Source organism: Anomaloglossus baeobatrachus, chromosome 5, assembly GCF_048569485.1.
Source record: "Anomaloglossus baeobatrachus isolate aAnoBae1 chromosome 5, aAnoBae1.hap1, whole genome shotgun sequence".
NCBI lineage: Eukaryota > Metazoa > Chordata > Amphibia > Anura > Aromobatidae > Anomaloglossus > Anomaloglossus baeobatrachus.
Window position 1 is genome coordinate 556,759,177 of NC_134357.1, and position 14,588 is coordinate 556,773,764.

At 42.8% G+C, this 14,588-nt stretch overlaps 1 protein-coding gene across 1 annotated transcript in view; it reads left to right on the plus strand.

Annotated features, from left to right (window-relative positions):
* The window catches only part of LOC142312311 (uncharacterized), a 112,990-nt gene extending 106,399 nt beyond the window's left edge, over positions 1-6,591 (plus strand). Inside the window, exon 5 of the mRNA XM_075351240.1 lies at positions 5,308-6,591. Within this exon, the coding sequence (XP_075207355.1) occupies positions 5,308-6,085 (778 nt within the window). The 3' untranslated portion in view covers positions 6,086-6,591. The remainder of the gene's footprint in view (positions 1-5,307) is intronic.
* Positions 6,592-14,588: the final 7,997 nt, after the last annotated feature.

Below are 14,588 nucleotides of genomic sequence, written 5' to 3' on the forward strand. Positions count from 1 at the left end.
TACTCTAATTATTCCAGATGTGTCACCTCTAGTTACTAAATCACTGACAGTGAAGGCTGTCGTGGTGTAGTGCAATCATTTTAGTAGATGTGTTATTGTCTTTAGTCACAGTTTTTCTCTATAGTAGTTAGTACCAAAACCGCTCTTATTTCATCGCTTTCCACTGCAGCCAGTTTTCTGCTCCTATCCAGGCCCCATTTCTCCAATCTGACATCTGTCACTTTACATGATAACACCTTTGTAATGCTTAATCTGATCCCAGTGTCTGAGATTTTTTTCTGTGGCATATTCTACTTTATATTAGCTGTAATGTTAAGTTGATTTGTTTTGCATTTATTTAAAAAAAAACCCAAAAAACCTGAAATTCACCAAAAATGTAAAAGAATTAGAAGTGATCAAACATTGCATTTGATGCTCTTAAAACAAATAGTGATACCACAACATATAGTCATTAAATAGCATTTACCGTATTCTGCTTTAGTCTAAATGACTGTTTTGACTCTACAGAAGCCATATCTCTTTATAATCATGAGTCTTTCAGCTACAACCATTGTGGAAACCTCCATTTTTCCACTGATGAAGTAGCAGTTTGGTATAATTTTGGCCTACAAAATATTATTTGATGGCTTATTATTCCAATACACGGGAGACAAAATGAACAAAGAGGGTTGAACATCATGATCTACTGGTCCCCTGCTCTGAGGTCTACTGTTAGATTGTAAATGTTTTTTGTTTTAGTAAACAATTTATATAAGTTGCTATTTCGTTAGCTATATTATGCTCGCAGGTGCGAGTGTGACTGGACCTACTGGGCCGCAACACTGGCTCAACCAGGAGTGGCATAACTAAGCAACTACCTCGTCTTCACTAGAGCCTCTGATGGTGAGGATAGGTTTGTGCTGGAATGTAGCCACAGGTGCTGCTCCACAGAGTCCCGATACTGCGACAGTGTGCCGGGGAAAAAGGGCAAGACCGTGCTGGGACGTCCGTTACAGTATTAGAGTACTCCCCTCTCATGCCTTCCCCTTTTCCAGGCCTGAAAGGAATCTCTGCAGGTGAAGAGACGCATTAATATTCTCCTTGGGCTCCCATGACCTTTCCTCAGGACCAAACCCCATCCAGTATGCCAAAAAGAGGGTTTTACCTTTCAGCTTTTCATGGCAAGGATGCATTTTGCCTCAAAGATGTCTCCCGCACTGACTGGTGAAGGCAGGGTACCAGGATTTCTGAAGTAGCGGCCCAGGATGACAGGCCTGATGAGAGACACATAGAAGGAGTTGGGAATCTGTAAGGAGGCCGAAAGAGTCCACATATTAGACACAGCATTGATCTTTTAAAGCAGCTCGGAGGGTCCAATAAAGCGGGGACCCAACTTGTAGAAATGCATCTTGAGGTAGACATATCTAGAAGAGAACCACACCTTGTCTCTGGGATGGAACATAGGAGAATCCAGACATCTTTTATCCTCATGCCTTTTCATCCTGATGGAGGACTGCTCCAGGAAGGGCATGATCTCCACTGAGACTTTGGGGAAACCCCTTGACAAAAACATCAGCTACAGGGTTGCTGGAGGTGATAACTACAGGAAGAGGACATTTGTAAGGACCTGGTTGACCCACTCCACTTGGCTGTTAGACTGCGGATGGTAGGCCAATGATAAGTCCAAGGTGACATCCAGCAGCTTACACGTAGACCTCCAGAAACAAGATGTGAATTGGCCACCTCAATCGGACACAATTGTGAAGAGTAAAGGGTGCTTTACACACTGCGACATCGCTAACGTTATATTGTCGGGGTCACGTCGTTAGAGGCACATCCGGCGCTGTTAGCGACATCGCAGCGTGTGACACCAATGAGCGACGATCAACGAGCGCAAAAAACGTGAAATCGTTGCTCGTTGACACGTCGTTCATTTCCTTAATATCGTTGCTGCTGCAGGTACGATGTTGTTCGTCGTTCCTGCGGCAGCACACATTGCTATGTGTGACACCGCAGGAACGATAAACATCTCCTTACCTGCATACACAAGCAATAAGGAAGTAAAGAGGTGGGCGGGATCTTCCGCCCGCTCATCTCTGCCCCTCCTCTGCTATGCTATTGAACGGCTGCCGTGTGACGTCGCTGTGACGCTGCACAAACCGCCCCCTTAGAAAGGAGGCGGATCACCGGCCAGAGCGACGTCGCAGGCAAGGTAAGTCCGTGTGACGGGTGTTAGTGATGTGTGCCACGGGCAGCGATTTGCCCGTGTCGCACAACCGACGGGTCCAGGTACGCTCGCTAGCGATATCAGTACTGATATCACAGCGTGTAAAGTACAAACCATGTAGGGGGAAGATGTGCTGGATGAAGTGCTTGGTGATCACAGGAACAGAAGGAAGACCGGACAACAGAGTCAAGTGGGAAATTTTAGAGAATCTGTCAACTGTTACTATACAAAGTAACCAGTGGATATCGGCAGGTCAGTGATTACGTCCATAGATATGTTTTGCCAAGGAGCGAATGGCACAGGTAGAGGTAGTAGTTATCCAGCTGGAAGCTTTTTAGGGGTCTTTTTAGGAGTCTTATTGCGGGTACACAAGAGATAAGCTGAGACAAATTCCACAATGTTTTATGCAGTGTTCGCCACCAGTAGTTCTGCGAGTTAAGCAAAGTTATCTTCTGACCGACCAGCTTAGAGGATTGACCCCACTATAACACACACTGCCTCTCCGCCTCTGCCACAAACATTTCTCCAGGTGGTACCCTAGACATGCTTACTGGAGCTACCATGAGCATCCTGAAGGGTTCTCACTAGTGTTTGGGCAGGACAGACTGGAAAGATACATTTTTCATAACAGGACTGCCCCATCTGAGAACATTTACGGATCTCCAGTCCAAGACAGGATCATTAGCCTGAAGCTATGGCAGACCCAGTAGCAGTGGGTGTGACACCCCTACAAGCAAGTGGAAGGCGATCCTTTGAGTAGAGCATCCCCCCCACCCAAAGCTCAGCTTGCTTAGTGCCGAACAAGATAGCCTAAGGTTTTCCATCCACGGACAACACAGCTATGGGAGCTTGAAGTCGTTGGATGGAAATCTATTACTGAACCATATTGGCCTGTTGTACAAAGCTCCCGGGGGAACCGGAGTCCAGATAGGCCGATTCAGTAAATTGGGTGCTGCCACAGGATACGACACAGATATGGATAAAAACGGACAGGACTTGTTTTCACTTAGGATATCCTCTCCAACAGAGCCTAAGCTTGGACTTTTCCTGGCTTCAAAGGACAGAAACAGATCAGGTGAGTAGGATCTCCACAGAATAAGCATCCCTCTGTGGTGTGACTGTCCACCGGATAAGGCTTTGCCAGGTTCACATGATCTCCCTCCATTCACTCACATGGAACCGCGGGTCATGAGGTAGGAGCCAGGTGCAACAATGGCTTCTCACTGTTTATCTCTGGGGAACATTCTTGAAACCTAACATTACTCCAGCCTACTTTGGAGTAGAAGGTGCGGAAAAGAATTCCTTGGCAAAGTCTAAGGAGCAAAGATGCTGCAGAGGAAATTTGACCCCGTTCATCAAATACCTTGCAGAACACCCCCTGGAAGGTTTGCAGTTCCAAGACGAAAGGATAACTTCTCTCCCATAATGGCTTAATCTAAGTAAGGGACTCGCTGGTCATGCGTGATATCATAAAGGCCACTTTGGCCCAGTCTGGTACTAATTAATGAGACAAATGTTCAAAGTGCAAGGAGCACTGATTTAGAAATCTCCTGCATTGCTTGGGGGTCGCTGCCAAACCACAGAGGAGCAGATAGACGAGAACCAAAGGTGTCAAGACTTGCAAGCAGGTGTACACTACTGCAAGTAGGTCCGGTTCCAGTTTTGTTGTTCCTGTTGACAGACCATCTCTTGCTGCATACCAGTGAGCTGAGGAGTTCAGGAGCCAGCAAGATCCATGGCCTGGGCATATTATGTTTGCGGATGCGAGCGGGAGTGCGCCCACTGTGCAGCAGCACTGACTCAACCAAGAGGGGCATAACTAATCGACTACCTTATCTTCCAGCATAAGCATATGCTCATCCTCAGATGCTCTAGTGAAGCCATCTGCCAGGTGCTACCCCAGGGAGTCTTGGAACTGCAACCGCTGACCCTAGGACTCGTGAGTTTAATACAACAATCACTGATGTGGTCGGGTGCAGACCGAATGGCTGGTGTATACAGGTGCAGCGGATACGGCTAATACGACAGGTGCACCAGATGGCAGGCACAGCTGGTACAGATAGATGCATCAGATACAGTAGGCACAGCTGCTATAGATAAATAGATGCAGCAGGTACACTGGGCACAGCAGATACTAGGATACAGACACGTGTTAGCACACACAGCATAAGACTCTGCAAATTGAATGGTACCTGACAACTAGCAACGCATCTGTAAAAATAGACCACATTGCCCATGCACCCCTCATAGTGGGGGATGCCTTAAGCATCTAGCACCTCTTAGTCATAGGTTGAAAGGCACTTCCGGATTAGGGCACATTGGCTCTTTAAGAATAGGTGCTCATGCTCTAAGCGCAGTCTCAGGATTTCTTTGTGGTGTGCACAGACCCTGGGAGACTACAGCAAGGGCCAAGGACACGAAAGCCACCATTGGGCGGCCAAGAGGGTAAGTATGCCGGCATCCCTGCTTGGGAGAGGGTGCGGGACAGTGCGAGGACATTGGTAACGGCATTACAAGCTATTTTATAAATGATATCCTTAATTTTAATATTATTAAAAATTATTTTTATTTTTGGCAGATGACTGTACCAGGAGATTAGAGGCACAACTGACTTCTTCAATTTTCAAATCAGATGACCTTGATATTACACAAGATATAACTGAAGTGAATGCCACTATTCCATATCTACCATCATCCCTTCACAGCAAAGATGTATCATCTGTTTTTTTTAAACAAGTTTTACCCTCTGATTCATCACAGACTATTAACAAAAATGAATGTCACAAAAGAGATATTAAAAAACGAAGTGCTCTTACAGCAAAGAAGCCATTTTCAATTTCAGAATATCAAAAACTCCATAAAAAAATTCACACAGGGGAGAAAAGCTTTTCTTCAGAGTCTGTTAGTTACCAGAGAACTCACACAGGGGAAAAGCCATTTTCATGTTTAGAATGTGGGAGATGTTTTGCACGCAAATCAAATTTTGTTAGACATCAGAGAACTCACATTGGGGAGAAGCCATATTCATGTTCAGAATGTGAGAAATGTTTTAAAGAAAAATCATATCTGGTTATACATCAGAGAACTCACACGGGGGAGAGGCTATATTCATGTTCAGAATGTGGGAAATGTTTTGCACATAAATCACATTTTGTTACACATCAGAGAACTCACACAGGGGAGAAGCCATTTTCATGTTCAGAATGTGGAAAATGTTTTAAACAAATATCACATCTTGTTATACATCAGAAAACTCACACAGGGGAGAAGCCTTTTTCATGTTCAGACTGTGGGAGATGTTTTGCACATAAATCCCATTTTGTTAGACATCAGAGAACTCACACGGGGGAGAAGCCATATTCATGTTCAGAATGTTGGAAATGTTTTAATCAAAAATCAGATCTTGTTACACATCAGAGAACTCACACTGGGGAGAAGCCATTTTTATGTTCAGAATGTGGGAAATGTTTTAAACAAAAATCAGATCTTGTTACGCATCAGAGAACTCACACGGGGGAGAAGCCATATTCATGTTCAGAATGTGGGAAATGTTTTAAACAAAAATCAGATCTTGTTACACATCAGAGATCTCACACGGGGGAGAAGCCTTTTTCATGTTTAGAATGCGGGAAATATTTTGCAAGTAAATCCCATCTTGTTACACATCAGAGAATTCACACAGGGGAGAAGCCATATTCATGTTCAGGATGTGGGATATGTTTTGCACATAAATCAAGTCTTTCTAAACATGAAAAAATTCACACAGAGGAGAAATCATTTTCATATTCAGAATGCAGAAAACATTTTGTAGATAAATTGCATCTTCTTAATCACCCAAAAATTCACACAGAGGAGAAAGCCTTGACATGTTTAGAATGAGGGAAATATTTTAGATACAAATGGCATCTTTTTAAACATCACAAAACTCACAAGGGAAGAAACCGAAAATTATAATTTTTTGACCACTATGAAAAATTCACATGGGGAGAAATTATATATTTAAGAAATTGAACCAGAAAACACAAAACAGACAGTCAAAGTAAAGGCAAGTAAGCAAGGAAGGAAAACCAAGTTAGAAGTGACATAAGAATTAATATATACAGTAACTAATAGACGTCTGTTTTCTAAAAATATAATAAAAAGCAATATTCCATGTGCATCGAACTTTTCACATTGTTGTATATTTATATATTGACTATATGTACAAGAGTATTACAACCCTCCAACCCAAAAATACCACAAATATCTCCTCCCTCTTCTTCTTAAGTCCCAATCTCAGCGATCTGCCGTTCATTACAGTCACTTTCAGCGCACAATCTCCATGTCTGAACAATGTCTATAACTTCTCTATACTACAATAATAAACATGTTCATATTATAAATTACTATTTACATCTATGATCCATTCCTTCTTTGTGGAAACATCTGATGTGATCGAGTTTATAAAATCACTTTTCGCTAAGTTTAGTAGTTTTTTTCATCATCATTGGGAACTGACTCCCTTCTCTATTCCCCAATACACATATTATAGGTTCTAAGGGGACTCTGATTGTAAATACTTACTAAATTGTCCCAATAACCTGACACCCAAAACATTTTTTCCAATAAAGTCTGAGTATCTAAACTAATGTTCTTCATTTCTTCTTCCTCCATTTCCTTTTTGCTGGAGCAGAGGTCGCCCAACCTGTTCCCTCATTATGGCATTAAATATCTTGAATACAATACTCTTATTACTGCAATTTCTCACTAACAAAGCTTTAACTGTTTGCTAATTTTTCCAAAACTATATATATATATATTTGCATTTCTGTTTTATTTTTTTAAGAGAAAATGACAATCAAATGACGGGGACAAGCAAACATCAGAGTATTTTTGTATTTCACCAAGTACTTGTTTCGGTCTTTTCTTTACCAGTGGCCCTCTTTACCATCTTGCTTAATTGTGGATTGGCCACTAGGATTTTGGTTTGGTTGATCAGAGTAATAATGTCTACCATGAGACAAAACTATATAGACTCATCATAACATGCACATACTGTATATACACCCACAATAAATGAAGTAAAGGTAAAATGACATAATAGAAGCAGAGTGGAATATATACAGCAGTAATAAGATACAAGTTATGAAAACATACTGTATATGTGTATAAATATGAACTAAGTATTAGAGTATGTATAGTGTATCCCGAAAGAAACAGTGGAGCATACAATCTACGAATCTCAGAGGAGATCTCATTTATGTGTAAAAAATACATGTGTGGTCAATATAAAGGACTAGCATATAACTTATTATTCCTTCCAATGATCATACTAAGGACAGGGGCACTCACTGCAATTCCTTCAGCTACATAGGAAAGGGTTCTTTACAGTTAGAGCAGTCATATTGTGGAATGCCCTACCACAAGAGGTAGTAATGTTTGACACTGTAACAACTAACTTTTAAAGGGCTGGATTATTTCCTCAGTACACACAACATTGTCGGTTATAAATGATTTAGTGACAAAATATATAATTGGTGGAGGAAGGTTGAACTAGGTCTTTTTTTCAACCTATGTAATTATATAACTATGTAAGTAAATGTCCATAGAAGTAGATACAGTGCCTACAAGTAGTATTCAACCCCCTGCAGATTTAGCAGGTTTACACATTCGGAATTAACTTGGCATTGTGACATTTGGACTGTAGATCAGCCTGGAAGTGTGAAATGCACTGCAGAAGAATGTTATTTCTTTTTTTTTTTTTTTTTAAATTGTGAAAAGTTTATTCAGAGGGTCATTTATTATTCAACCCCTCAAACCACCAGAATTCTGTTTGGTTCCCCTAAAGTATTAAGAAGTATTTCAGGCACAAAGAACAATGAGCTTCACGTTTGGATTAATTATCTCTTTTTCCAGCCTTTTCTGACTAATTAAGACCCTCCCCAAACTTTTGAACAGCACTCATACTTTATCAACATGGGAAAAACAAAGGAGCATTCCAAGGCCATCAGAGACAAGATCGTGGAGTGTCAGAAGGCTGGCAAGGGGTACAAAACCCTTTCCAAGGAGTTGGGCCTACCTGTCTCCACTGTTGGGAGCATCATCCGGAAGTGGAAGGCTTATGGAACTACTGTTAGCCTTCCACGGCCTGGACAGCCTTTGAAAGTTTCCACCCGTGCCGAGGCCAGGCTTGTCCAAAGAGTCAAGGCTACAAGGACAACAAGGAAGGAGCTCCGGGAAGATCTCATGGCAGTGGGGACATTGGTTTCAGTCAATACCATAAGTAACGTACTCCACCGCAATGGTCTCCGTTCCAGACGAGCCCGTAAGGTACCTTTACTTTCAAAGCGTCATGTCAAGGCTCGTCTACAGTTTGCTCATGATCACTTGGAGGACTCTGAGACAGACTGGTTCAAGGTGCTCTGGTCTGATGAGACCAAGATCGAGATCTTTGGTGCCAACCACACACGTGACGTTTGGAGACTGGATGGCACTGCATACGACCCCAAGAATACCATCCCTACAGTCAAGCATGGTGGTGGCAGCATCATGCTGTGGGGCTGTTTCTCAGCCAAGGGGCCTGGCCATCTGGTCCGCATCCATGGGAAGATGGATAGCACGGCCTACCTGGAGATTTTGGCCAAGAACCTCCACTCCTCCATCAAGGATCTTAAGATGGGTCGTCATTTCATCTTACAACAAGACAACGACCCAAAGCACACAGCCAAGAAAACCAAGGTCTGGTTCAAGAGGGAAAAAATCAAGGTGTTGCAGTGGCCTAGTCAGTCTCCTGACCTTAACCCAATTGAAAACTTGTGGAAGGAGCTCAAGATTAAAGTCCACATGAGACTCCCAAAGAACCTAGATAACTTGGAGAAGATCTGCATGGAGGAGTGGGCCAAGATAACTCCAGAGACCTGTGCCGGCCTGATCAGGTCTTATAAAAGACGATTATTAGCTGTAATTGCAAACAAGGGTTATTCCACAAAATATTAAACCTAGGGGTTGAATAATAATTGACCCACACTTTTATGTTGAAAATTTATTAAAATTTAACTGAGCAACATAACTTGTTGGTTTGTAAGATTTATGCATCTGTTAATAAATCCTGCTCTTGTTTGAAGTTTGCAGGCTCTAACTTATTTGCATCTTATCAAACCTGCTAAATCTGCAGGGGGTTGAAGACTACTTGTAGGCACTGAATAACCATACATTGCACCAAAAAAATGGAAAGATCACTGAACTATTTGGGGTCATAGTAGTAATAATAGAAAAGAGAAAATAATTCTTATGAGTCACTTCAGCTATAAATCCAGATCCTGCCAGGAGACTAGGGCTGCAAGAAGGAAGAAACCAGTTGGTCACTGGTGAGGCATAGTCCAAATTGATAGGGAAAAAAAAGCCCAGAAATTTCACAAAAAAGTGGGTGAGCACTTATTGACCAGTAAGTATAAAATGGTTCAAGGTTAAGGTGACCGTACATATGAGTAAGATGCCTGTGCGATCCAAAACACGTCATCTGCTCTGTTTTTAATATCTGTCTTATGGCATTTTACCCAAGATTTTGAAATAAAAATGTTTCCTATTATTTTTTGTGGGATTGTTGTACTTTTTATCCTTATGGTAGCAGTAATCCCTATAGTAACCCTCACATGTAAAAAAGAGTAATAAATGTGCATCCCCGCACCATAACAAGCGTTTCACCCTTTTTGTTTGGGGGTTGTGTATAAAAGAGGGTTTGGTGTGTGTATATATATATATATATATATATATATATATATATATATATATATATATATATATAAACCTGCTAGTAGCCAGCAGCCTATTATCAGTGGAAGCGTCACATGATGGACAGCCAATTAGTGGAAGTGTTATACTGGTAAGTCACATGACTAGTTGCATGGATGACATCAATTTATCAATGGAAGAGTCATAGGTAAAGTTGATCGAACAGCCAATAATCCGGGGCCGGCGGATCACTGACAGATATAAAAAAGAATCCGATCCGCTCCGGAATCCGGTGCCCATATAAGTCAATGGGGAACGGAATCCGGAGGGTTAAAACGTTTGTGGAGGGGCTAGGGGAATAGGCGCGAGCGTGGCATACTCACCGAGGCACACTCCTTCCGGGTCACGCTATTACCTTCCGGAGCCGACAATTCAATATTCATGGTTTTCCCCGCCCACCGTCGCGTGTTGGTGACAGCTAGACATGCCCCCATCCTGAGTGGCAGCATGTCAGCTAACTGCAACCAATCATAGGCGCCAGGACGGCCGGTGGGCGGGGAAAGCAGTGCACTGTCGGTCACGGTGGTAAACACTTAGCAGCACAGCTACAGCGCGCGGCTGCAGCCCCAGCCGTCGCGCAGTATCTGTGCCCAGAGTCACACGTGCGAGGCTTTGCCGGGTGCTGCCATGGCAGACTCGCGTGAGCCCCTCGCACGTGTGATTCCAGTGAAAGTAAAAACAAACAAAAAAAACCGACATGCGGTCCCCCCTAATCTTCACATCCAGCCATGATGACGCCAGCTGGGGGCTGGTATATCCTCAGCCCGCAGCCGTCCGGTATGATCGCATCTGTTAGATGCGACCATACCGGTGTGCGCTACTGGCTCTTCCCACTGGCGTGATGCGGTGCCAGTCGGAGTAATAGCAGGGGTTAGCAGCGGCACACGGCTGCTGCTAAACCCTAGGTTTGTGTGATGGTACAGGCGTCTATCAGATACCTGCATCACACAAACCTGTAAATGACAGTAAATAAACAGACACACAGAAAAATCCTTTATTTTAAATAAAGTACAAAACACTCCTCCTTCACCACTTTATTAAGCCCCAAAGAAACCGACGTAATCCACAGGAGAAGTCCCGCGGCGACACATACAGCTCTGCTACATGTCAGAGCGAGCAGCTATAGAGCACGGCTGCCCGCTCTGAGTGCAGCCCATTACTGAGCCGCGATAAGCGATGACCGCGGCAGAGACTGTCACAGGCTGGGGGCGCGTCAGCCAGGAACCAATCACAGCTGAGAGGACGGCCGGTGGGCGGGGAAAACACGGAAAGCTGTGTGATTGCGTGCACAGCACAGGAAGTGAAAGCGCGACCCGGAAGCAGAGTGCCGCCATCACACCGAGTCTGGTAAGTATGAAACGCTCATTTATTTCTTTTTTTTTTTTCATTTTTATTAATTGCCGATTCCGGATCGTGCAGCCGGAATCCCGCGTCCGGGTCCAGCCCGGGGATAGTCCTGAGACCGCGCGAATCTGGACGTTTACAGCCCGGGTCCGCTCAGCACTAGTCATAGGTGTAAAACTTCAAAAAATGGGAAAAGGAAAGAAGTTCCATAAAAACGAAAAGGGATCTCAATGATTTTGAAACACATAGGGTCTTTAGATGGCAACAAAAAAACCCATTGTTTAACAGTTATCTAGAAGTTCATCCATAGCGTCACTTACTTCCTCTATTCAAAATGAATCATCTATAATTGTTTGAGATCAGGACAGAAGAACCAATTTGATTACGATGAGATCAGTTTGGAAACCTAAACACCACGATGGACTGACATGTCTTCAGTAGCGATGAGCGAGCACTAAAATGCTCGGGTGCTTGGTACTTGAATCGAGTAAATCGGACACTCAGGTGCTCGTCTCAAGTAACAAGTATGATGGAAGTCAATGGCAAATTTAAGAACTTTTCAGGCAGACCATCCTAGGAACGCTGAAGGGGCAGTAAAGTCATAGAAAAGGATGGGAAGAGTGCACAATTGGATAGGAACAGCATGGACAACATGCCTGGACACATCTCTGATTCCAAGGTCACTGCTGGGAATAATCCACTACCAGACCTACAGAGCTTTCCAAAAATAAAATCCCCAACAGGTTTACTTAAAATACTTGGTCAATTATCTTGACCAAGTTCACACTCTTCTATTTTGTGTTGCACTCACCATGGTGACTGTGAATACAACACACTTCAGCAGATCACACAAGGTCTTCAGGCATATTGTGGGGGAAACATAGCAAACTTCATATATGACACTTGTCCCTGCCTGACATATCTCCCCTGTTATGATTCAGTGACTGAGGAGGATCAGAAAAAGGACAAAAATGCGGAAACCCAAAAGAAACCAGAGTGGCTGGAACCTTAACGGACTGCAGACCTAATATTGACACACAGCTAGAAGTAGCCGAGGGGCGTGCCTACGATGACCTAGTTGCCACGATACAGCCGGAGAACTAAATATTCTTACAGAGAGAAATTTAAAAAGCTAATCTGCCTCGGAGCAATCCCCAAAGATATACAGTCATATGAAAAAGTTTGGGCACCCCTATTAATGTTAACCTTTTTTCTTTATAACAATTTGGGTTTTTGCAACAGTTATTTCAGTTTCATATATCTAATAACTGATGGACTGAGTAATATTTCTGGATTGAAATGATGTTTATTGTACTAACAGAAAATGTGCAATCCGCATTTAAACAAAATTTGACCGGTGCAAAAGTATGGGCACCTCAACATAAAAGTGACATTAATATTTTGTAGATCCTCCTTTTGCAAAAATAACAGCCTCTAGTCGCTTCCTGTAGCTTTTAATGAGTTCCTGGATGAAGGTATATTTGACCATTCCTGTTTACAAAACAATTCCAGTTCAGTTAAGTCTGATGGTCGCCGAACATGGACAGCACCCTTCCAATCATCCCACAGATTTTCAATGATATTCAGGTCTGGGGACTGGGTTGGCCATTCCAGAACATTGTAATTGTTCCAGTGCATGAATGCCTGAGTAGATTTGGAGCGGTGTTTTGGATCATTGTCTTGCTGAAATATCCATCCCCTGCGTAACTTCAACTTTGTCACTGATTCTTGCACATTATTGTCAAGAATCTGCTGATACTGAGTTGAATCCATGCGACCCTCAACTTTAACAAGATTCCCGGTGCCGGAATTGGCCACACAGCCCCAAAGCATGATGGAACCTCCACCAAATTTTACTGTGGGTAGCAAGTGCTTTTCTTGGAATGCCGTGTTTTTTTGCCTCCATGCAGAACACCTTTTTGTATGACCAAACAACTCAATCTTTGTTTCATCAGTCCACAGGACCTTCTTCAAAAATGTAACTGGCTTGTCCAAATGTGCTTTGGCATACCTCAGGCGACTCTGTTTGTGGCGTGCTTGCAGAAACGGCTTCTTTCGCATCACTCTCCCATACAGCTTCTCCTTGTGCAACGTGCGCTGTATTGTTGACCGATGCACATTGACACCATCTACAGCAAGATGAAGCTGCAGGTCTTTGGAGGTGGTCTGTGGATTGTCCTTGACTGTTCTCACCATTCTTCTTCTCTGCCTTTCTGATATTTTTCTTGGCCTGCCACTTCTGGGCTTAACAAGAACTGTACCTGTGTTCTTCCATTTCCTTACTATGTTCCTCACAGTGGAAACTGACAGTTTAAATCTCTGAGACAATTTTTTGTATCCTTCCCCTGAACAACTATGTTGAATAATCTTTGTTTTCAGATCATTTGAGGGTTGTTTTGAGGAGCCCATGATGCCACTCTTCATAAGGGATTCAAATAGGAGAACAACTTGCAAGTGGCCACCTTAAATACCTTTTCTCATGATTGGATACACCTGCCTATGAAGTTCAAAGCTCAATGAGGTTACAAAACCAATTTAGTGCTTTAGTAAGTCAGTAAAAAGTAGTTAGGAATGTTCAAATCAAGAAATTGATAAGGGTGCCCATACTTTTGCACAGGTCAAATTTTGTTTAAATGCGGATTGCACATTTTCTGTTAGTACAATAAACTTCATTTCAATCCAGAAATATTACTCAGTCCATCAGTTATTAGATATATGAAACTGAAAAAGCTATTGCAAAAACCCAAATTGTTATAAAGAAAAAAGGTTAACATTAATAGGGGTGGCCAAACTTTTTCATATGACTGTAGATAGCCCCCCACATGTAAAGACTACGGTGATATAGGAAAACACAATATATAGCTAGAAAACAGATTCAGCAAAGATAAGGCCCACACTATCTGTATAGGAAAGAGCACTGTCTGTAGCCGTAAAAACTCTAATAAGTCTCAGCATGCATGAAACAGAAAAGCCCTGAGCCCACACAGGCTCCCCCCCCCCCCCCCCCCACTAAATCAGTACTCTGGTGTTACTGGGATCCAAAAAACACTAATATAGATGAGGGACTGAATTTAATACCAAACATGACCAAACACAATACATAGAACATGGAGCTAGGTATACAGACACTCCCAGCAGGGAATGATCCAACTCCACCAAGAACTTCACACAGGCAAAATCATGAATCAAGTATTAGTATCAAAACAGAAAAAAATACATGAAAGTAGACCCAATAAGCAGAGGTACAAAGACCAACTTATCTGAGAGG